Raw genomic sequence first — 25,257 nt, 5'->3', positions numbered from 1 at the left:
GACTGTTTACCAGGCACAGGCTGTATATTTGTAACACGTGGTGAGTTCCTCTGCACTGTCAGAGGACCAAATAAATCTCTTCAAATAAAAGAGGGCAGTGAAAACTTCAAGTAAAAGGCAGGAGTGTGGAGGAGAATGGGAGAGAAAGCTAACATTCATTTTGTATTTACTCTTCTGTCACCGTTTTAAATATCCTGTCCTTTAAACATCAACAAAAATACTGTAAGGTTGGTCTTAGGATCTCTTTTTAAAGAGAAGAAAAAAACTTAAGCTTCTCCAAAGTTAACTTGCTCAATAAAGTCTCAAAGCGAAAAATGAACAAAGAGCTAGACCACCTGCCAGGTCTATGCAATTCCAAATTCTTTCCACACTACTGTTTCTAATATATAAAAACAGCAGCAGGGATCCCTGGGTGGCTCAGCGGTTTGGCACCTGCCTTTGGCCCAGGGTGCGATCCTGGAGACCCGGGATTGAGTCCCACATCGGGTTCCCGGTGCACGGAGCCTCCTTCTCCCTCTGCCTATGTCTCTGCCCCTCTCTCTCTCTCTCTCTCTCTGTGTATGATTATCATAAAAAAATAAATAAAAATAAAAAAAAATAAAAACAGCAGCAAACAACAGTCAAGGACTTACTCTATGCTACAGCATCCCACAGTATTGCATCAAAAAGTCCCATTGAGATAGATGCCTTACTATTTCCATTTTACAAGTGACAAATTTGAAGGCCAAAAAGTAAAGTACTTTGCCACCAGTAGCACAACAAATAAATGGTGAAGCCAAGTTTCAAACCCACAAAGTCTGACTCAACTATAACATTATAAGCAAAACAGAGAAAGTAATAAAGCTGGCCTTGAGGAGATAACATCCAACAGAAATACTGTTTTCCAGTATACAGCCCATCTAAGATATTAGTATACAGAATTCCAGTTAGCAATGAGGGACAGACAGATATGGGTTCAAAATTAGACTCACTACTTCTCAGCTGTGTGAAGTTGGTCAATTCAAGTAACCTTTCTCTGAGCTGTTTTTGCATTTGCAAAATGAAAATAAAAACAGGACCTCAACAGCTGATGACTAAATGAGATAATGCATGAATGTCATACCTACTTTGAGCTAAGCATTATGATAGAGGGAATTAAACTTATCTCATTTTAGTCTTAAAATAATCTTTCAAGATATACTATCATCACTTTTAATGATTCAGGATAGCTTCTCAAGGTTATATGGTTTACTCAAAGTCACAGTCATTAAGTGTTAGAGAAAAATTTAAATTATGCTCTTTGAAATTCAAAGATAATGCATCCTATCTATACCAATGGTATTACTAGGGCAGCCCTGGTGGCTCAGCGGTTTAGCACCGCCTTCAGCCTAGGGTGGGATCCTGGAGACCAGGGATGGAGTCCCATGTCAGGCTCCCTGCATGGAGCCTGCTTCTCCCTCTGCCTGTGTCTCTGCCTCTCTCTCTATGTCTCTCATGAATAAATAAATAAAATCTTTTAAAAAATTAAAAATAAAAATAAAAAATAAATCCTACTTCAGTTCAAATTGTATGTCATGACATGAGAAGTAAAGGCATCTCTATGGTGCTGTGATATGCTAAATATTTTATGTAACAAGTTATTTGATCCTCATGATAATCTTAGGATGAATCTTAGCTCAAGTTTAAAGATAAATGTCCATACCCACTAGTTGAACATAAAAACAAAAAACAAACAAAAGTGTTGATGAGGATGTGGAGCAATTCGACCCCTTGTACACTGGTGGTGGGAATGAAAAATGAGGCAGCCTCTATCGAAAACAAATGGCAGTTCCTCAATAAGTTAAACCCATAATTACAGTATGAGCCAGGAGTTCCACTCCTAGGTATTGCCAATGGCCGGGGGTTTTTTTGTGGGAGTAGGAGAGTGATACAGTGAGTAGTAGTAGGAAGCAACTGCTCAATGAGTATGGGGTTGCCCTTTGGGGTGACAAAAATGTTTTAGAACTTCCAGTAACTAGATAGCTGCACAGCACTGTGAATGTATTTACTGCCACCAAACTATACGTTTTAAAATAGTTAAAATGGCAAACCTTATGTGTATTTGACCACAACTTTAAATGGGGGAGGAAGTGTCTTCAGTGAGTTCCTGAAAAGTAAAGGCTCAGATGAAAATGCTGAGGGAGTGCTTTCAACAGAAAGTCCAAGGAAATGGGTAAGGCAAGAAAGCCAAAGGTGCAGTTGAAGTATAATCTCATCCTGACCCCACAGTGAACTATGGAGTCTAAATGACCATGCACTCATATCCCATAAAAGTCAGTCACTGGCTACAGGTCACCTACACATGCCCTGAGGAAGCAGGGAAACAGTATGTCCTAGGCACCTCTGTCTGGTAAGTCAGCTCCCAATAATTCTGTGGAGGTGTTTTCTGCTGAGAGCTGTCAGTCACCAGGTCTACAGGTGAGGGATGGGCAAATACCCATCCAGGTAAAAGGATCTGGGTATGGCACCAACAGCAGCTACTATGAGGAGGAAAACTGAAGACCAAGAAACTTGACTTATCTAGGATCACACAGCAAATACAATCACAGCAAGGGACTTACTCTTTTTCATCTTGTAATTCATGCTCTCTTCCAATCTAACTTTGCAGAATTTCAACCCATTAAAACACAATGGTAAATTCATTTTGTCTGTCTGGGGCTTATCCCTTTACGTTTTTCTTAATATTTTGAGGTTTTGTTTTACTGGTACAGTACTTTGTTTTGCTGACAGAGGGTGAGGAGATGATTCCTTAAGCTCTGCTGAAGTGGCCTTTGTGTTAGTTCTGGTCCCTACCTAGCAAACTCCTAGTTCACATCACAGCATCTGGCGGAAGTGCTTGCTGCCAATCAGGACTCCCTCGCATCCTGTTCAGAGCTAGATTCTAAATAATGTTTGCAAGACTATCTCCTTTTTAAATAACCTTGTGCCTGATAGCAAGAAATCAATTGGGTTTATCCATCTTTGTATTACTGATATACGGCACCTGCTAGAAAGCTGATAAAACCTTGTTCAATTAAACGCTACAGGCATACCTCATTTTATTGTGCTTCACTTTATTGCACTTGGCACTGCGTTTTTTATAATTCGAAGGTTTGTGGCAACTCTGTGTTGAGCAAGTCTGGGGCGCCATTTTTACAAAAGCACTTGCTCACTTTGTGTTTCTGTGTAGTATTTTGGTAATTCTTAAAAGATTTCAGACTTTCTCATTATTATTATACTTGTTATGGTGATTTGTGATCTGTGATTACAACTCACTGAGAACTAAGATGATGGTTAGCATTTTTTAGCAATAAATAATTTTTTATTTAGGTGTGTACTTCCTTAAGACATACTGCTACTGCACACTTAAAAGACTACAGTATAATGTAAACACAACTTTTATAAAGACTAGGAAGCCAGAATATTCATTTGATCCACTTTATTGTGATATTCACTTTGTTGCAGTGGCCTGGAACCAAACCCACAGTATCTCCAAGGTATGCCTATACTTTGTTTTAATATAACTAAAAAGGAACTAAAGTATAGACACTTTTTTACTTTGTATTTATTCAAGTAGATTTCATTATTTATGGTAGAAAAGTTGCATAAATCTCCTGCTACAAGGCAAATGACCGCCCACACACTACAGATCACTACAGATCAGGATCAATGACAAATTAGAGTCACTTGCATCAACTGGATGCTATGTAAATGGAAAAATATATATACTTTTATCCATTTATATGTATAAATACCAACATCTAATAATTACATTTCACTTGGAATAGATTAAAAGACATTTAATACTGCTTTCTACAGGAAAATGTTACAGATAAAAGTAACTTCTCTCTACCCACCCATCCAAATTAAAGAGCTGTAATTTTGAAAAACAATTTAGCACTGTGAGGAATTTTATTTTAAATAATTTAAAGGAAAGATAAATTACCAGAATAATTAGTCAATAATTAAGCTGAAAAAGAGACACTTTCAATGTAATTAAATCCAAAAAAAACTAAACATATTCAATTTTTCCACTATTTTATCATTACGTTTGGCATTAATGATACCATTTACTATTCCGAGTATTCCATTGCTCTAAAATGGTAGTATCATTTTCCTAAAACTAAATAGACTATTAACAGAAGCTATTTCAAAGCTATACCAACAGACCTCAGAAAGTTTCTTTTAAAAAGTTCCTAACAAGAAAGGCCAAGAAGGAAGGTAATTAGGAGAAAAAAAGAAAAAAACCAACATTCAAACTGAAAGCAGAAACACACAAACATAAAAGCTTCCCAGGTGTTTGTTTTTAGTTGTAGAGTCTATTAACCAAATCATTTTAATAGGTAAAAATGTCAAAAAGATCTTAGAAAGTGAACGAAGTCAACTACACCAAGTTTTCCTTTTTTTTTAATGTAACCAATGGTACAAAATCGTCTCCTGTCTATAACATACTTAACCATTAAAATACACTTGAGCCCTATAAAAACACAAATGACAGGGGAAGTCAACAAGCTGAAATTCTTATTCCTAGAAATTCTTATTCCTAGCTGAAATTCTTATTCCAATGGAAACACTGAGAGCAAAGGCAGCATGGATTCCATTACTATTATTAAATCCATAGCCTGATCTTTCGACTCTCAACACATTTCAGTGGAAATCACTACTGACTAGGCTTCTTCAGGATTTTGTGTTTACTTGTTTGCTATTCAAGGACAAGTCCAAGAATTATGGAAGCAATATTTATCTTTAAGTATAAAGCCTGGAAAATAATATGGCTAATCATGGCCCACAGATATTTCCAAACTAAGACTCAAGGCTACCTCTATTTTTTAAAGTAAGAAATACCAGCTTTTAGCCATAAATAAGAACCAAAAGCATTCACATTACTGGAACATAATTCATTTTATATCACCACCTGCAATTATAAATAATCTTTTGAAAAAATACATATTATCATGGTCTTTTCATACCAGCTCTAATATAACTGCAATATTTATTGTTTCCATGCATTATTTACTGCACTTCATGGTTTAGTGCTATGACAGAAAAAGTATATATGATTTGTCAGATTTTGAATTTATTAATAAAAACCTTTCACAAATATATTCACCTAAACTCAGTTGGATAAGTCTATTCTAACAATGCTTAACAAAATGTCCACTCAGTTTGTTTATGAACAGAACTACATGAACATAAACTTCAACTTCCATCAGTGGTTTTAGAGTTCACTTTCCTTCTATCATTTTCATTCATTCAGACTCTCTCTCAACTAAGAAAACCTCCCTGTCTCCTCTAATAATGCATCCTCCACACTACTACCAGATCATTCTACACCTGTATCAGGTCACTTCCCTCCTCAAGAAAAAGTAATAATGGTTCCCCTTAGTTTTGAATATAAAGTTCAATCAACTTAAATAGCCTAACAAATAAGGTCCTTCTTGATTAATCTCTACCTTTCCAGACTGGACATTTTTCACCCAACTTTGCCCCAACACCTTAGAATTGAGTACAATTCACAAAATGCTGTAAGTTGTTCCATGTGGTCTTGGTCCTTAACATTCCTTCTTGTATCTCCCTCCTCTTGCCTTTCCTACCTACAAGTGTTGAATCAACGCCTAACAGGCCTTCAAATTCAGCTAATTTTCACCAATTCTGAATAACTTTCACTGAATTCATCAATCTGGTTGAAATTTTCCACCATATCTAGTATCATGTGTATACTTCATGTTTATATGTCATAGTATTCAACACACAATATTACATTAATTGACTTATTTGCATGTTCCAAATAGTTCAATATTAATTCATTTCCCTTGTGAACTATGCTTTAACTCTGTAATCCCAGCACTAACATAGAGCTTAATACATAGTGTTTAATAAATGCTGATAGAATAAACAAATGAGTGATACTAAACTTTTAAATTCCATATTTTAAGATAATGCTATATAGATAAAATTGTTGTAAAAAAGGTTGTGACATCTGGTTTCCAGTCTGACATGTAAATAGGTTGGAAGGCATAGAAAAAAGCTACACAAACTGAAAATCAACCACTCTTAAATCCATCAGGGAATTGAGGTCACAGGGCAAACCAATGTGATAAACACTGATGGAGACTGACAAATGAATTCAAAGAGTTACAGCTTCCCAAAAGCAGAACCCCTAACTGGAACCAGGTAGGAACACTTAAAGGGTAAGTATTCATTAACTGCTAAAAATTAAGCATGGACTAGCAGAAAAGACAGAAACTCAAGGTAGTCCAGCTTTAGATGGGGGGGGGGCTCTATACACTATTTTATCTTCCAGATACCTACCATGTTCTCAGGGTGAATACCAAGGAAAAATCCCCTTCAGAAGGGGAAAGGGGAAAGTAATCATTTTGAAAAAGCTCCAGAGTATTCTGTTCTGCTAAACAAAAGAGCCCTTAGAGGGAACTATTTACCAAAACCTAACCCACTTGCAATACACCAAGACTGACTGTCCTAGAGAAAGAAAAACACGTAACTCCAGCACTCAACAGTCTTTGGAACAGGAGAAGGGAAATCTCCAACTCCAGCCTCATCTAGCCTTCACATGGAGAAACAAAAATACTCAACCCCTGCTCCTCTAGCCTTCCTACTTAACCCAGTGTGAGGTGAGAAGAGAGGGGAGGAGAATAAGAGAAGCACTTACGAAAGTTACAGATTCACTGAAAGACTAAAAACTAATCACAGAATTACACTACACTTCCCCTTCTGCCACCCCTACTACCACATAAATCAGCTTTTTGCACAATAAGAGTAGAGCTGAAAGACCCAAAAGCCTCAGACTCTATCTACTTAAGAAAGAGTCTCAAGGGAACTTCAATGCCAACAGGAGAAACAAAAACAAGAACACTCAGAAAACTTTTGTCTCTGACACTATTGCTACAGCAACAGAATCATGGCCTAACTCCTAGCCAAATAAACATAGACATTTCATACTGAAAGCCTACCTACCTGTTTCTTTTATCAGATATATCACATCTGACTTTCAACAAAAAATTACAAGAGATGCTAATTAGGCAAGACATCAATCTGAAGAATTAAAGCAAGAATCAGAACCAGACTCAGATATGTCAGAAATTTAAAAATCAGACTAAAATTTACATGAACTAAAAAAAAAAAAAAATTAAAATTTACATGAACTAAACTAGTATGCTATAGGCTCTCATGGAACAAGTGGACATCAAGTGAGAACATGGGTAATGTAAGCAAAGAGAAGAAAATACTAAAATAAATTAAAAATCTAAAAAGAAAAGCTAAAAAATAAAATCAAAACACTGTAAAAATAAAATGAATGGGCTCATCAGCAGATTGAACATGGTAGAGGGAAGAATCACAGAGCTTGAAGATATGTCAATAAACTTCCAAAACTGAAAGGTAAAAGGAAAAAAGAATAAAAAAGAAAAGAATTATTCAAGAACTGTGGGAAAATTACCCAAAAAGCAATATACATGTAATAGTACAACCAAAGGTAGAAGAAAATGGAAAAGGAAAGAAGAAATAGTTGAAATAAAAATGGTTGGGAATTTTCCAAAATTAAGGACAGACACCAAACCCCAAATCCAGGAAGTTCAGAAAGCACCAAGTCGGATAAACACCAAAATACTGACACCTCGGCATATCATATTCACACTCTAGAAAATCTTGAAAGAAGCCAGGAAAATAACACACATGCCTTACCTATAGGTCAAAGTAGTCAAAGTAAGAATTGCACTGGACTTCTCTTTAGAAATTAAGCAAGAAAGAAAAAAGATGAATGAAATATTTGAAGTGTTGAAAGAAAAAAAACCACTTAGAATTCTGTGTCCAGCAAACTTATGCTTCAAAAGTAGAGAAATAAAAAAAATAAAAAAATTAAAAAAAATAAAAAATAAATAAAAAAAAATAAAAAAAAATAAAATAAAAAGTAGAGAAATAAAACTCTCTCTCTCTCTCTCTCTAATCCATTACCAGTAAACCTGCCTTGCAAAAATTGTTAAAAGAAATTCTTCAAAGAGAAAGATAATGATATGTCAGAAGCACAGATCTATATAAAGAAAGGGACAGTATTAGACAAGGTATATATAAAGGTAAAATAAAACTTTTATTTAAAATTTTTTTATTTTATCTATTAATAATTGATATAACAAGTCACAGCTTGATCAAAATAATAACAGCAACAATGGACTCAATGTTTATAGCTTACAGATAAATGAAATGAATGACAGCAAGGTTTTATAAGGAGGGAATACTCTTTTATAAGATATTTGCACTACATATGAAACTATGTACTGTTATTTCATATTGGAGTTGGATTAGTTTTAAGTGCACATTCTAAACTCTAGAGTAGCCACTAAAAAAGTTTTTTTAAAAAGGGAAGAAAAGTTTAACTGATATGTTAAGGAAGGAAAGAAAATACAATCATATAAAGTGCTCAATTAATACCAGGAAGAAAATTTAAAAGTGAGTAACTCTTCCCCCAAAAAGAAACAAAAACAGGGCAATAATAGGTAATAGCTGCAAGTACAGTAGATATTAATCCAACTATATCAAAAGAAGTGTTTAGAGAGACTGATCTAATTGTATGCATGTATTAGAAAAGAAGAAAGATCTAAAATCAGAAATCTAAGCTTTCACCTTAGGAAAATAGATAAAGGACAAATTAAATTCAAAATAGGCAGAAGAAATAATAAAACTTCAAACCAAAATTAAAGCAAGTGAAAATGGGAAATCAACAGAACTGACGAAACCAAAAGCTGGTTTTCTGAAACAAATAAATTTGTAAATCTCTAGTCAGATCAAGAACTAAATAGTGAAAGGGAATAAAGGGGAAAGGAGAAAAACTGAGTGGGAGACAGAACATGAGAGACTCCTAACTCTGGGAAACGAACAAGGGGTGGTAGAAAGGGAGGTGGGTGGGGGGTGGGGTGACTGGGTGACGGGCACTGAGGGAGACACTTGATGGGATGAGCACTGGGTGTTATTCTATATGTTGGCAAATTGAACACCAATAAAAAAATAAAATAAAATAAAATAAAATAAAATAAAATAAAATAAAATAAAATAAAATAAAATAAAATAAGAACAAAAGAAGATACAAATTACATGGGAAATGAAAGAGGGGGCATCACTACTTATCCCTTAGATATTTAAAAGGATAACAAAGAAATACTATAAACAACTCCATGCCCAAAATTTGAAAATGCAGATAAAGAGACCAATTGCTTAAAAGATACAGCTATCAAAACTTAAAACAAAGAGTAGATAACCTAATTAAGTCTATATCTATTTTCAGAATTGAATAAATAAGTAATAACCTTATAGAACAGAAAGCACCAGGCCAAGACACCTTCACTGGGAAATTCTAACAAACATTTAAGGAAGAAATTCTCCACAACTCCCTACAATCTGATACTGACAGAACACTTCCTAACTCATTCTCTGAACAGCACCCTAATACTGAAAGCAAAGACATTACAAATAAGGAAAAATACAAAATAGTATCTTTCATGAACATAGATACAAAAAAACCTTCACAAAATATTAGCAAATCAAATCCAATAACGTATAAAAAAGAATTACATGAGATTATAAAATAAGATTTATTCTAGGTATGAGAGGCTCATTCAACCTTTAAAAATCAACTGATATAATCCATCACATCAATGGGCTGAAGAAGAAAGGTGGTATATTCCTTTCAATAGATAAGGAAAAAGCATCTGACAAGATTCAACACCATTCATGATAAAAATTCTCAGCAAACTAGAAATAGAGGGCAACTTCCTCAACTTGATAAAGAACACTGGCAAAAACCCTACAGCTAATGTCATACCTCACGGTGACAAACTAGATGTTTTTCTAGTAAGATCAGTAACAAGGCAAGGATATTCTCTTTCACCATTCCTATTCAACATAACAGAAGTTCTGGTTGATAAAATAAGCTAAGGAAAGAAAATAAAAGGAATGAAGATTGGAAAGAAAGAAAGAAAGAAAACTGTCTTTGCTCAACATGAGATGAACATCTATGCAGAATATTGCAAAGACTCAACAAAATATTCCTAGAAATAACAGGTAATTAGTAGTAAAGCTGTAGAATACAAGGTCAGTATATGAAAACCAATTACTTTCCTAAATACCACCAATCAATAATTGGAACTTGAAACTTATGAAGTTATATTGCCATAAAAAAATGAATATTTAGGTATTAATCTAAAAAATATGTAGAAGATTCATATGATGTAAACTACATAACTCTGATGAGTGCAATTAAAGAAGACCTAGAAGATCTAAATAAATGTTTTCACTGACCAGAAGAAAACTTTGTTAAGATGTCAGTTTTCTGCAACTAGATATAGATTCAATGCAATCCCAATGAAAATCCCAACAAGTTACTTTACGAATCCTAACAAACTGATATTCTATCGCTGTAACATAATAAAGCTAAACTATTCAAGCCAGTGTGATAGTGGCAAAAGAGCAGAGATTTAAATCAATGGAACAGAACAGAGAGCACAGAAACAGACTCACGCAAATATAGTCAACTGATCTTTGTTAAAGGCTTGAACTACTGCTGGAAGAGAAATAAATAACCAAGTGTCCATCAACAAATATATGTATAAACAAAATGTGGCATGTGAACTCTTAACTAAATACAAAATGATAAATTAAAAATAGAACATATATCTCACAAGTACCTCCGCTTATAGTGGCAAATAAGCATATGAAAAGACACTGAACATCATTTATCATTGAGGAATCGCAAAATTTAAAAAAAGAGGAGGTACCATTATACATCTATTAGAATGGCTAAAAGCCACACAGGGAGAATAGCAAACCCTGGCAACAATGTGGAGCAACAGGAGCTATCATTCATTACTGGCAGGAATGCAAAATGACACAGTCACTTTGGACAACAGTTTGGCAATTTCTTACAAAGTTAAATCTTTGGTTTGGTTAGGTATTACCAAACTATCTAGCAATCATATTCATAAGTATTTACTCAAATGAACTGAAAACATGTCTATGCAGAAACCTACAGTCACATTTACAACAGCTTTATTCATAATTGACAGAACCTGGAAGCAACCAAGATGTCCTTCTACAGTTGGATAAACTGTGTCTCTCATTAATAAATAAATAAAACCTTTTTTAAAAAAAAAGGTTAATTTTCCTAATAAATGAATATTATAATTTTATTTTTTTATTATTTATTTTTTTGAAGATTATAATTTTAAATGCCAAAACTATTTTTATTAATTTTTTAAAGATTTATTTATTTATTCATGAGAGACACAGAATGAGAGAGAGAGGCAGAGACATAGGCAGAGGGAGAAGCAGGCATTTCACAAGGAACCTGATGAGGGACTTGATCCCAGATCCTGGGATCATGATCTGAGCCAAAGGCAGGCGCCCAACCACTGAGCCACCCAGGCGTCCCTATTTTTTTTTATTAACTTTAGATGAAAATCTTCCCTACATAAATTTTAAATATTTTTTTATCTTTTTAAATAAAGTAGGCTTAATAAAATGTTCCTCTTGCTGTAACACAGTGATTCCTTTAAAAAATCTATTAAGGTAGATGGGACAGTCTGAACTCCCATTAATGACCCCATATGATGCTTTTGAGTCTCTGTATATTAGATTTTTATGTTTCATTCCCAGACAGGTTATTCTTAATACTTACACTGATTTGTACAACTTTTTTATAATAAGTACTAGAGAAGGGAAAAGTATAAAAACAATCATATTAAAACTTTATCATAAATGAGGGCAAACAGGCAATGATCAGAACTTATAAGGGAGAAAGAAGAGAGGAATATTGCTCCTCTGTGATTAAATTATATGAGATTTGGGATACCTGGGTGGCTCAGCAGTTGCACATCTGCCTTTGGCTCAGGGCGTGATCCCAGAGTTCTGGAATCGAGTCCTGCATCAAGCTTCCTGCATGGAGCCTCCTTCTCCCTCTGCCTATGTCTCTGCCTCTCTCTCTCTGCCTCTCTTCTCTCTGTGTCTCTCATGAATAAATAAAATATTTTTTTTAAATGTATGAGATTTATGTAATAATTTTTCAACTGTTTGATCCTTAGCTGTGTAAAACCTGGAATTGCTTAAAATGTTCATAAAATAAGGTGTTCAATAACTGAATTGTAAACTCTTGCTTAAAGCTATCTCATTTCTATATAACTCATTTATTTAAAGCCTAAAATATCAATACATTATAGGTCTTAAATTCAGATCAGAATATGGGTCCATTTGCTCTTTACCGGTTTTTAAAAAAGATACTTTCCCTGTTCAGTTGTTGTAATCAGTAGCAGCAGCCAATAAATAATACTCAGTCTAGCTAATATAGATGAATCTTTAGAGAACTAATTTAATTTGGATATTATGTCCAATAATAGGTGCAATGAATGTTCTGGAGTAGAATACCAAAAATAATCCTTTTTTCTACTCAGATTTAAATTCAAATATAAATGGAAAACACGGAAAATAGCTCATCACAATCACTACTAAAATTTCTTCACATCTTTCTTATTAGTGATGAACTAGATAAATTAAATACTGAGATTTATGATAACGTGGGAATAGTCTATAATCAAGATTTATTTAGATTCCAACCTTATCCCTAAAAAGATCTGAGTGCCTTATAAAACTATTCACAATATATAATTACATGATCAAGATGAAAATGCCCTGCTTAAACACAGTTTACAAGATATACACATGTGATCTTTAATAAACTAAAAACAGAAAAAACAAGTTTTTTATAAATAAGAAAGAATTCTATTATAACATGTATATTAAAAGTTTGATCATTATTTCAAACTCTTCTTGCCTGTTTCATAAAAGAGGCTATCCACTGGCCACAGATCTCTGTATATAAAGTGTAGGTGGCAGGAGTGAGCAAACTCTGGCTGCCTATTTATGTATATACAAGGTTTTACTGGAGCACAGCCAAGCCCATTTATTTATTGTCTAATTTACTTATTGTCTGCTTTCAGACTACAATGGCAGAGTTGAGTGGTAGACAGAAACCTTATGGCCTATAAAGCCAAAAATATATTCTATCTGGCCCTCTCGTACAGACCACTGACAGGGTTATTAACTAGTATGACACAGATTCAGGATAAATAATTTGCATGTAAATAGAGATAATAGGCTTCTCCTCATTAAAATATTTCTTGACAGAAAATAATACTATAAACAAGTTAACAGCAGTGGTACAATTCAGTAATAATTTTTTTAACACGAATGCAAAAAGTAAAACCATTAACTAAAATCTAAAATTACAAAGTATAGCCTAGGCTAATCATACAGTTTCATTTTTTAAAGCGGACTATAGGAATAAATAAAATTTCAAGTTGAAGTCAAATCTCTATATACCTTTTCCACAAAATGCTTCACCTTTCAGAACTCACTATTTAAGGTGAAAAGTAGTAAAATGAATGCCTGTATACCCTTTGCCAGGATTCACCAATTATTAATGTTTTGCCACATTTGTTTTACTTATTTATTTGCATCTGACTTCATGAAAATAATTCCTCATGCACCTCCTTTAAGAATAAGGGTATTTTCCTCTATATGTGCAATAACATTGTCACATTTAATAAATATTCCATAGTATCATCAATATCCAGGCCATATTCAAGCTGCCCCAAATATCCCATATTTGGATGCTCTTTTTAAAACCTAGCATCCAGTCAGGATTCACATATATGACCAATTTCGGAGAGGCAAGAGCCAATTCTTTCTTTCAACAGTCTTTTTGTGTATACTATGTTCTCTCTTCGTTCTATAAACTTTTTCTCTGGAAAAGCTGTAGGAACACAATTTCCCCAGTGCTTTCCTGGCAGAACCATTTAGCAATGAAAGGGTATCCTGATAAAAGTGGGAAGGAAATTGAAATTCCAATTATCTTGGTAGATTCTGTTTTCCCTATAAAAGTATCTAGAATGAAACTGTAATCTTATCTTGGTTACAATTTTTATATATTCCCAGCCAAACTGAGTGATTATCAAAAGTCTTATGACCAACTGCCTGCTAGGACTCAAGAACTTTTAATATTGTCATGCTTAATAAGAATTATGAATAATTATCCAAATCATCATTTTATTAAAAAGACACATCATTTTATAAAAATCTAAAAGAGTGTTTTCACTGGTCAGATTACATTTTATAAAAGTTTAAAAGAGTGCTTTTATTGGTCACCAACAAACCCAGTTTCAGAACACTAAACATATTCTTTTGTAAATGTATAGTCAATTTTATATAGTTTACTAAAATGAATAAAGTTTTAATCATCCCATAAAGACTAGACAGCTTGCATTTAGAAGTTGACTTCTTTGGCAATTTTTTTCAATGCTTTCAAGCTTTCACTAAAGTGTAACACATTTTGAATAACGTCTTATATCAATATTCTAAAAACATGTACCTCTGAAAAAGAACCACGAATTTTTTTTTACTATTAATGTAATTAAAGTATATGAATACTTTTAACCTCTTTTCCCAATTTATTTCTTCAAGTTCAAACTAGAGCAATTTTTGATTACTAAGCCTCCTGGGAAACTGAGGTTTTCAAGGGGAATACTGTCAAATTTATTTAAAAAAATAATCAGTATTCTAAGTGGCTCATTTTCAATATATTTTCTATACTGTTGATTATGGCTGAACTCAAGAGTATTTTCTAGTGTAAACTACACACAAGGCTTAACAAAGATAGATCTAAATCTACAATCCCTTTTACTGAAACCAATGAAAAATCTATACACAGCAATGAAATTGGCATGCAAATAAAAGAACTGTCAAGACATGTATCCCTAAAAATAAGCCTACAATAACTATTTTAAAGGCTGTGTGTGGTCTCACCCATATATTTTGGCAAGATGCACTTTCTCCAACCGCAGCTAGATTCATCCAAAAGCAGTGGCACTGGAGAGCCTCTGTCTCACCTGTCAAAGTTGAAGAACGTTGTTCCAAAGACCACCATGCGTCCATGGAGAAAAGCCACAGTACTACAGCTGTTATTGATAAGCCGTCTCTAAAGGAGAAAATACTCCAAACAATTAAGCAAATCATTCTTAATAGAGATACAAACAATGTATTAATGTTTAAATAATGAGATGACAAATACCATGCCAGGTATGAAACAGAGAAAATTTCATACACTGGAATACTAAGGAGGAGATCTTTCATAAGTAACATTTACTTGATAGTCTTTTCTATTATCTGATAAAATTTCTATACATTATCAATTCAAAATCTCTATTAGGTTCACTTATTTAAATCTTACAAAACCTCCCTTATAAAACCTCAAAATTCATCTAAATTACTAAGGTCCTAAATCCATCAAAATTGCTAAAGTCTGACAGCTCAGAGCACAGAAGATTAAGATTTATAAACAGAAACCCTAAGTATATTGAAATCTGACTTTTTAAGATGATATCCTAATATATTTGTCAACCACATTATAAAAGCAGTTTACATTTTTGCTTTAAACTAACCTCCCTAAAGCATATGGATCAATCAGGTAAGCTATAGGTAGGTTAACAAAAATAAAAAGAAACAGCAAGAAAAACAATTAGTTTGAAAAGAAAAATACCTCAGTGGATACTGAAGCCTCAACTTAAGCCCTAATTCAAACCTGGCAATAAAAAACAACTTAAATATATATATATATATACATATACACACACACACACACACACACACACACACACACATAAAGAAATACACCTGGTTAGGTAAAAAGTTTAAATTATCATGACAAATATATCTCATAATTAACTTACTTTTCCAACTAGATCATAATGTCCTTTAACCCTTTTTAATACTGCAACAACTCAATTGAAAAAGAGAGTGTCCTTTTGTGCCTTTTTCAGGAAAGTTAATACCCAAAAGGTTCTCATATTAAGACAGTTTCACCTACAATCAAGTCTTACTGCATAAAGGCCAAGTTATCACAGTGCTCCAATGTATTATATGATGTCCTACGGTTTAATTTACTATATTCTCCAAGTACAAAGGTTCCAAAGAGATTAGTTTCACTTTTCCCTAGATATATTTAGTACATTAACTACTATAGTTGGGATATTATTTTTCTTTGGTTTTGTCAGTAGCATATTTGATATAAATTTTATTAAGTGGTAGTATATGTAACATTGCATTGTGGGTAGTAGTTTCCTGCTTTAGCCTAGCCACATCCTCAGCTGTCATATGAGCATATTTCCCATATTTTCTGCAAGTTCTCGCCTTTTTTTCTTCTTAGAAAAATGACAGCACTAGAAGATGAATTGTTCTAATAATTATAAGAAATATGAATTATTTATACAACTACACTAATATATTACAGATCACTCTGTCCTTCAAAAGGACAAAGTAATACTCATAAAGTGTTAAAGGTCATGTGAAACAATGTGTTACAAATAAAGTAACATAGAGGAAGGAATTAAAAACTATTAAGAAAACAAAATCTCTAATCAGATGCCAATACATCCAACAAATGAGGTGTACTGTATCAGTATAGAACAATGACTTGCCTTGAATGTTAGAGGCTTCAACGCCACCAGGTATTCATTAATGAAGATTAATGTCAGTAACTCCTACTAGAACCGTAAGAATCTACTTTGAGGCTTTACAGAAATGTCAAAACAGAGAAAGAGAAACCAAAAACAAAGCCTGGAGGAGAGAAGGAGGAAAGAAAGGGAAAAGTGAGGGAGGACAGAGAGAGAAGGAGAAAGTTTAGTATTTTCTCTTTGGGCATCCAATTTCCACATAATTTTACATTTAGACAGATAGCTGCTATCTACTAACCAAATGAAGTTGTTCAAACAATTATGGACATGGTGTTGCTCTGGATTTTTACATAATTTAATTAAAACAAACTGAGAAGGAAAAAAAACAGAAAAAATATTCTCATTATATAAAGTACCACAAAATAACACCCTGTACAAACACACAAAACCAAATACATGCATGTAGTTGTATATATGAACATATACCCTATTAAAATGAAGTAGAACTAATCTCTCATAATCATAATCTAAAGCATTAGTAAAATCATACATATCTTACAAATATAAAAAATTTTCAAATCATTAATATAAGGCCAAATAAATGCTATGTAAAGTTAAACAGCTATATATCATATCCAAAAAAAAACTGTCCAAAAAAATGATCACAAACCAAGTTGAAACAAGAGATTAAGAAAGTTCCTTACTAAAACCACACAATCAGTGAGAACATTTTAAGCTAAATCAGGATTTCTGTAATTTACAAAATCCCTACATCAAACCGTTTGCTCCTATTGTTTTCAATTACAAGAGAAATAGAAGAGTAGTAAATGGAAGTTTAAAACAATCCCCCCAAAAAACCACACACACCAACAGAAATGAGCACAAGATTGATACTAATAAAACTATTGTATTCAAATAGGATAATTAGCTCAGAAAATAAAAAATAATTCAAAAATAACCATGAAGATACATGTCTCATTTAAAACACTTTTTACAGTATAAATATAAAAAGTTCAACTCATGTTGACAAATTTATTAAATACAAGATAATGGGGAAGCAAGATAATTGCTTTACTTTCTGAAACTAATTTCAAGTTCAAAGCTATATTTCATTTCCACGGGATGAAAGTACGTAATTTATACAGCCGACCTAAACTTGTTACTTCCTTCAACAGAGCAAATACTAACATATACCCAAAAACGATGGAGTTTTGAGATCTATGGTTTTCATTTCTAATTTTAAGCATAGTATAAATCCATAATGAAAAGCTTTACTTGCAGTAACTTATCTGAGTCAGTCTCTTCATCACATACAGCAAGTATTATTTCTAATGAAACAAACTGTCAATTATCAAGTGTGTACCAGTTATCACTGCTGTTTTAAAATTTTTAACACAAAGTAACACTTGCTCCAAAGACGACATATTTACAATTTAGAAAAAATATACATATATGTGTGGGTAATAAGTATACGGACTTTAAAGCACACAACTTCCCTTTCTCCTGCCAGAATTGAATGGACCTCATAGGATAACAAAGTGCATAATCAACAATATCTGCTAAACTCTTATGCAATAAGAGTAATGATCCTGACCAAAAAATTATGTGTAGGACAGTTACCTGCAAAAAGATAACAAGTAGTTAAGAGATACACAGATGTTAAAAATTATTTAAATACATGTAAGTCAATTTGTAGGGCCCAAAGTATACTTAACAACAACAAAAAAAAAAAGTTTAAGGGGCAAATATTTAGCAAAAACTTTGGGTTGTGAGATGTCAAAGAATCCTTCTGCAGAAACTAAAAGTTTGTTCTAAAAGAAGAGCATTTACTTACCATACACACACTACAACAGCTACCTAAATTTTTTCAATGACCTGATTCTGCTATTGTATGTGCATATGCACTATGTTTGGAAACTCCACAAATTATACGGACAAATCTCTCCTTTAATCTACTCTGGAAATTAATTCAAAATACAGATCACACTGGTACACCTTATTTATGAAAGAGAATAACTGAATAGCTTGCATATTCAATGAAAGCTTTTACTTTTCAATGTAAAACCTGTTTATATACACCACGAGGCATAATAAATCTGTATTGAAAATAAAACACTAAAATATATTTTTGGTTTTCTATCACTAAAAGTTTATTATGAAAAAGTTCTAGGTGTTGGGATAATAAAGGATTGAAGTCATTTTCATGTCTCCCCAGTATATTTTGGGCACATGAAGTTTTTGTAAAGAAACTTATTAACGTGTTTGTACATTTATCTTTATCTAATAAAAACCAAAAGCAGATAATAAACTCTGCTAGGAAGACCAGAAGTGGGAATATTTTGGCTGTAACACCACCCTCAGTGTTTTCTAGCTCCAACCCCGTTATACACCCCAAATAATGTTTTGTAATTCACGGTCTCCGCCCACACTCCCAGTCATTTACTTCACGCCACTCCTTGTTACTATCACACTAGGAAGAAGTCTAACATGCAAATTCAGAGTGGCGTGGATAAATGGCAAAAAAAAAAAAAAAAAGAAAGAAAGAAAGAAAAAAAGCCTAGAAAATTGTTCTGTTCGGCTTTATAATTTTTGTTGAAAAAATACCCCATCGCTCCCAACTGATGAAAACAGGAAGCTCTATTCATAAATATGAAATTCTCTGCCTATGATATATAATCATCCTAATAAGAAAATGAGTTCTATACATACATGTCCAAAGGGGCAAAAAAGGAGATAGTTTCCCAAAGATGTTTCCAATTTTCTTCTGAATCAGAATTAGCAAATCGAGACGACTACATACTCTGTCTGTGTGCATTATTCCTTACTACACACAGCATTTTGTAATTTATTTCAAAGCTTCCATTATAAACAAAAACTACAGCTTCTGTTAACCCACTCCATTCTGAGCTTATAAAGCCAGTAACATTGAACATTCTAAGTTATAACATAAGAATTTTACTTTATAGATGTGTAAGATTTGCTATCAAAGGCTCTGTTAAAGTTAACATCCTAATAAATTATTTAAAGAATTATATAGGATAAATTCATTCCCTTGAAAAATCAAAATTACAAGCATGAAAAAAAAAAACTAAGATTCATTCAATAAAGTGTATCAAAATTCTTACCATTCACTTTTTATCAGATCCTCAAACTGGTCATGAGATAAACATATACACAATACAAAAGATACTATTACATTCAATCTTTATTGTAGGAGCCAGCATCTAATATTGATCATACATTAACCAGACAGACATGATTTAGTATTTGTAAAGGAATCTCCAGACTAACACTTTCATGACAGCCAATTACAGTCAAGCCCAGCAAGCAGTTTGCAACCAGACCTTAAGAAAGGTAAACTTTTTTACAATGAGTTACAGATTCACAAGTTTAAGAAGACAAGAAAAAGAAAAACAGGAGGACTCAAATCACCCAGCAAATATGAAGCAGACCCCAGAATGTGATACAATCCAAAGATGTAAATTATTGTAAATCATCACTGTTGTTCAGAATTTCACACAGCCTCTTGAGCCAATTTTGTTCTTTTCCACAGACACAATAATGAACTAAATAAAAGGAGGCAAAAAAAAAAAAAATGGGGGTCAGGGAATAGAAAGGAAAACCTTAACTGCAGAGTTCTGTTCTACAAATGCTTAACCTTACAGGAGTTTGGGCTCCTTCAGCATTTGTATTCTATCCAAATCCTCATGAGTCACAAAAATTAAAAAGCTATATCCTTCTGGATGCCAGGAAGGGCCTTACCACAAGTCTTTTGTCAGAGAGAGAGAGAGGGAGACAGTGAAAGAGAGAGAGCAAGAGCAAGGGGGGAAAAGCCACAGTGGTAGGCAGTCCCACTTTACTTTGAGTACTGTGAGGTCACAAACCACATGATTCTGTCTCTCCAGTAATAGTGCTTGCAAAAAAAAGGAGTTTTAAAGCTTTTGCTTTTTTGGATTGTGTGAATGCTTCATTCGCCTCACAAACAACCACAGAACCACAAGTGCGGTGCAAACTTTCTCCAGGAGGACAGCAAGAAGTCTCTGGTTTTTAAATGGTTAATCTCCGCAGGTCACTACCAGCCACCGAGACCAACAGAGTCAGTGAGTGCTCTCTAACCACAGTCTATGCAGTAATAGTAGGTCCTTCAAATATTTGCTCATTCTCTTTTTGTTTTGTTTCCTTGCTTTTCACATGTTACCAGCTACATAATTTCTTGACAGAAAAAAATAAATATAAAGTCTATGTACTCCAGGCATACTGTAAAACTAAAACAAGGTTTGGGTATGGTTTGTATTTTCAGTTTAAGGCTGCAAGCAGAATTTACAACAGAGGGTACAAGTTCTATCTGGAAAAAAAAGGAGGGACTATGGCATCAAACAGCCTCTTCAGCACAGTGACACCATGTCAGCAAAACTTCTTTTGGGGTAAGTGTTATCATATTTTAAAATACTATGAGAGATGAACCTGTTAAACAAAAAGGTATGTTTCTTGGATAAACTGCTAGCTTTTCTGGCTAACGTTGTATGATACTAAAGGTTATGATAATACTGCTATTTTGTTGCACTAAAAACTGAAAAATGAAATTGCTGTACATATTTGCATTTGGCATCTGTAACTTATCTACTTCTCAGAGTAATGACTTGAAATAGAAAAAAATACATTATCTCACATTAGTCAAAATGTTTTCTAGAGCTGTAGAAATCAGGCAGTTAAAGAACAGTAAAGGAAAGTTTAATATTCTCATTTAACCCTCACTGCAATAAAATGAGACACTAAATTAATCAAAGTATTATGAAGTATTCACCCTGGCAGCTCCCTATATTTGAGCAAACTTCAAAAAGGAAGCAATTTTACAAAATAACAGACCACAGAATTATCTCGACATTATGCTCTACCATTATGCTCTACTGCAGAAATAAACCTGCAGCACAGTTAACATTTTACCCAGCTCAACTAAAAGAAATCTATTTGTACTTTTAAACTGCATCATAAGTGCGCAAGTTTGTTTCTAAACAACTTTATATAATTCAAGCATATATTCATATACAAAACTATAGCACGTAAAAGCCATTTTTAAAAGCTCTTTATAGTTACTCAGGACATCCATGATATTAAGAAGTTCACAGAAGTCTCCAAAAACTTAAAACATAATTATATTTTTCTACATAATTTTAATTTTACATCTACACATTATTATCCACATGGAAAACTTGTTGTAAACACACGGCAAATGTTGAAATGTCTAGCTTTCTTTTAATCATATTCTTGGACCTACCAAAATGAATACCATTTAGTCTCATGAAAAATAAAACTACGTAAGGATACCCTGCATGATTTTTAAAAGCCATACCTATTAAATCATGCTGAACTTTGAAAGAAAACAGGCATAAAATAGTCCCTTAATATTCAATTTCAAATTAGTGTTGATACACAAAAGTAAACTACTTCAATATTCATCAGCTGACATAGTATTATAGTAAAATATCTAAACACTTACAAGATTTTCTTTATGACGTCCCACATGTCCCAACTACAAGGCAAGTTTATAAAATTTTCCTTTATCCTTTAAAATAAATCCTTTTGCTGTGTATACCTGTATTAACTTTGCTTTATAACTTACAACTAACGATTGGAGTTTCCTTTACTCCTCCTACTTCACACATTTTAACTGGCTACCAGAGGATCAGTCTTAGTTTAGGTCAAAGAGAAATAATTAAACCTGAAGGAGAAAAATGGTTTCTCTTAAAAAGGTAAGGAAATACAGTTTGTATTTTACCAAAAAAAAATGTAAAATTGCTGTAGTGACTCCCTCAGTAGTTGGAAGTGGGCCCCCTCAGTTACAACACATACGATATAATAATCACAGATTATTTTTTTGAAACGTAATGGTAGATAATAAACATTACTCTAAAAATTTCTCCATTAAGGAAGGAGAACATATACACATGGTAACTTTTGCTGTTCCTACACGAGATAAGGAAAAAAATAGTTAAAACTATTGCTATATGAAGGAATAACTTGAAACAGGCATGTCAAGCAGTTAACTTATTCTTTCACAATATTACTATTTGAAAAAAAAATGAATTTTTCTAACCAGATGGGGAGCAACACAAGTTTCAAAGACTACTTCAGCAAAGACAGCAATACTGTCACAAATATGTTAAAATGCTCTTTATCCTGTCTTATGAGAGGTCTAATATTTCCGTGACATCCTTAATAACTATTTCTATAGTAGTTTCCAAAACCTGACCAGCAAAGACAGTAATACTGTCACAAATATGTTAAAATGCTCTTTATCCTGTCTTATGAGAGGTCTAATATTTCCGTGACATCCTTAATAACTATTTCTACAGTAGTTTCCAAAACCTGACCAAGTATCTAAATGAGGCATAATAGTAAACTAAATAGATAAAGATCTATCGTAGGTCATATATTTTTAGACATCGTAACTAATTCTTCCTCTTCTAAAGAGTAGGGGTTAGCCTCTCCCACCCCCAAATAGTATTTCAGCACCTGGAAAACGATGAACCCACTGTACCAAACTAATTATAACTGTGTAGTGAACATTATGTATAGGTTGTCATCACACTACAAACATTTCCCCAGCCCACAATCTATTTGAAGTCTAAAACCTCACTTTGGGCCTTAAATTCTTATAAATGATAATCAAAACAACCTAATGAAAAATCAAAAGTATGTGCCCCAATGTTGTAAAATAACTTTTCTGTAATTTGGACTTTTCCTAGATGAGGCACAAAACACACGCTGACCAATTGGCTCACCTCACTATGAGTGAAAAGTGTGTGTGTGAGAAAGAGACAGAGACAAAGATTTTCAGTGTCCTTGCTCTCTCAGCAACGATTTATCTTGAATTAAACAAGAACTTTCAATCATATTATTCAAAATCTATCCATTATTTATAATAAATAAAGTCTGTTGAAAATAACATATCTGACTCCTGGAGTATCTTATAATTAAGAACTTATTTATGACAATATACCAGCTGATTAAATTTCTACATAAAGCTTTTGTAACTGACCATAGTAACTGAACATGATGTATAAACACTGATTCCAAAATAATAGCTCTGGTCCATATATCAGTAACCTTATAGTTACAAGATCTAATAATGTCAAGTGTTATAACTTGCTTCTAACAGCTAAATACGAAAAGCCAGGGAGACAATTTAAACATCAAGAACATACACAGAAGAGCACTCCAACATATATTAAGTTAAAAGCGCCAATGCAATTCCCAAAGACTCATAAATTATTTTAAATTATAATAACCCTAACTTTACATGAAAAACTGTTAAATACTTATGTTTAAATTTTAAAAATATTTTAAAATGCAAAAGATTTAAAAGAAATCACAGAAAAATATTTTGTTAGCCTGTATGAATCTCAGGACAGTCTCCAGATCACGATCATGAGGAAGGCATGAAATATACATGATAACATTATGATACATTTTAGTTATTCTAAAAGAACAAAAATTAATCTATTCAATTACACCCTTCTAACTAATCACTGATAGTTTGACTTGTTTAAATCAGTCATGCTAAAGTTAAATTCAGTAAGATAGAAATGTTCCAGTTTGTTAAAAGAACACTGAAATATTTGATGGTTAAATAAACTGCAGAGGGAGGAAAAAACTAACTCATTGAAGGCACTAAGATTTTATCAAACACACAGAATTAATCTTTATTGAATAGAACCATTCACAAATCAAAACTCACTGTACTTCAATACTTTCAAGCAGCGCTAATCAATTACAAACCTTTTCTAGTGCTTCAAAACTCATGTGCTTTCAATTTTATACACTGGTGGTCTTCAAGTACTGTACTGGGGCTGAGTTAAGACATTCTGTATCACAACTTTTTTTTTCAACAAATATCCATCTAGAGGGCTTTTTTTTTTCCTCTCTAGAGCTGCTCACATGAAAACTGTGGTAATATTTTTATACTGTACTTCTTTGTTGAAGCTAAAGGTTAGGGGTTACCTAAATACCTCAACTGTATATACAAAAAAGGGAAAAGGTAAGTATTCATATAAAAAAATCCAATGGGACTGGATTATTTATTTTTGCATTTCCTATGATTAATGATGCACCCGTACCTACTCCAAAACTGATGGCAAACAGGGTAACATCTCAAATTCCTGTCCAAAGCACACAAATATCAACCTTCCATGCTGTTCTAACCCTTGTTCCAGGAGACTAAAACGTGACAACTCTAAGTCAATAGTGAGGTCATGCAAAAGCTCCTCAAAAGCAGTAAGATTGCAAATGCTATTACCTAACAAAAGACTTTAACATACAGGTTTTGCTGGAACAACCTACCTCTAGAATGTCTCTTTAAAAACATTACACATATGGTCAAATAGACAAAAACTATTATTTGCAGAAAGGAAATTTTGTTATTTGCAAATAACAAAATTGTAAATGTAACAAAGCGTAACTATTTTTTCTAGTCATTTAGCATTCAAGACTTATTATTAAACGGGTGCTAGTAAAACCAATGCTAATTTAGGCAGACACATCCCAACAGGTTACCTGAATGCATTATTTTTTACTTTTATACCAAGGAATTCCACTGAAAAAAACTACCAAAAAAAAAAAAAAATCTGTCCCTGAACTCCACTAATAACAATAAACTCCAATAGTCAGTATTTTCTAAAGAGCAAAATATTCTAAGCTGCCTCAAGTATAAGGAAATTCCTCATGAAATCTAAAATGTTTACTATTTTAAAAC

The 25,257-nt window shown here is 33.1% G+C and overlaps 1 protein-coding gene across 4 annotated transcripts in view; it reads right to left on the bottom strand.

The window, feature by feature from the left end:
- The window catches only part of SUPT3H (SPT3 homolog, SAGA and STAGA complex component), a 508,532-nt gene that overhangs the window by 431,310 nt on the left and 51,965 nt on the right, over window positions 1-25,257 (bottom strand). The window contains exon 2 of one of the 4 annotated variants that reach the window (XM_041750791.1): window positions 14,943-15,031. The exons of the other annotated variants lie outside the window; for them this stretch is intronic. Within the exon in view, the coding sequence (XP_041606725.1) occupies window positions 14,943-14,980 (38 nt within the window). The 5' untranslated portion in view covers window positions 14,981-15,031. The remainder of the gene's footprint in view (window positions 1-14,942; window positions 15,032-25,257) is intronic. 4 annotated transcript variants of the gene reach the window in all.

This window comes from Vulpes lagopus, chromosome 1 (genome assembly GCF_018345385.1).
Source record: "Vulpes lagopus strain Blue_001 chromosome 1, ASM1834538v1, whole genome shotgun sequence".
Taxonomy (NCBI): Eukaryota; Metazoa; Chordata; class Mammalia; order Carnivora; family Canidae; genus Vulpes; species Vulpes lagopus.
This window is presented reverse-complemented; position numbering and strand designations above follow the sequence as displayed.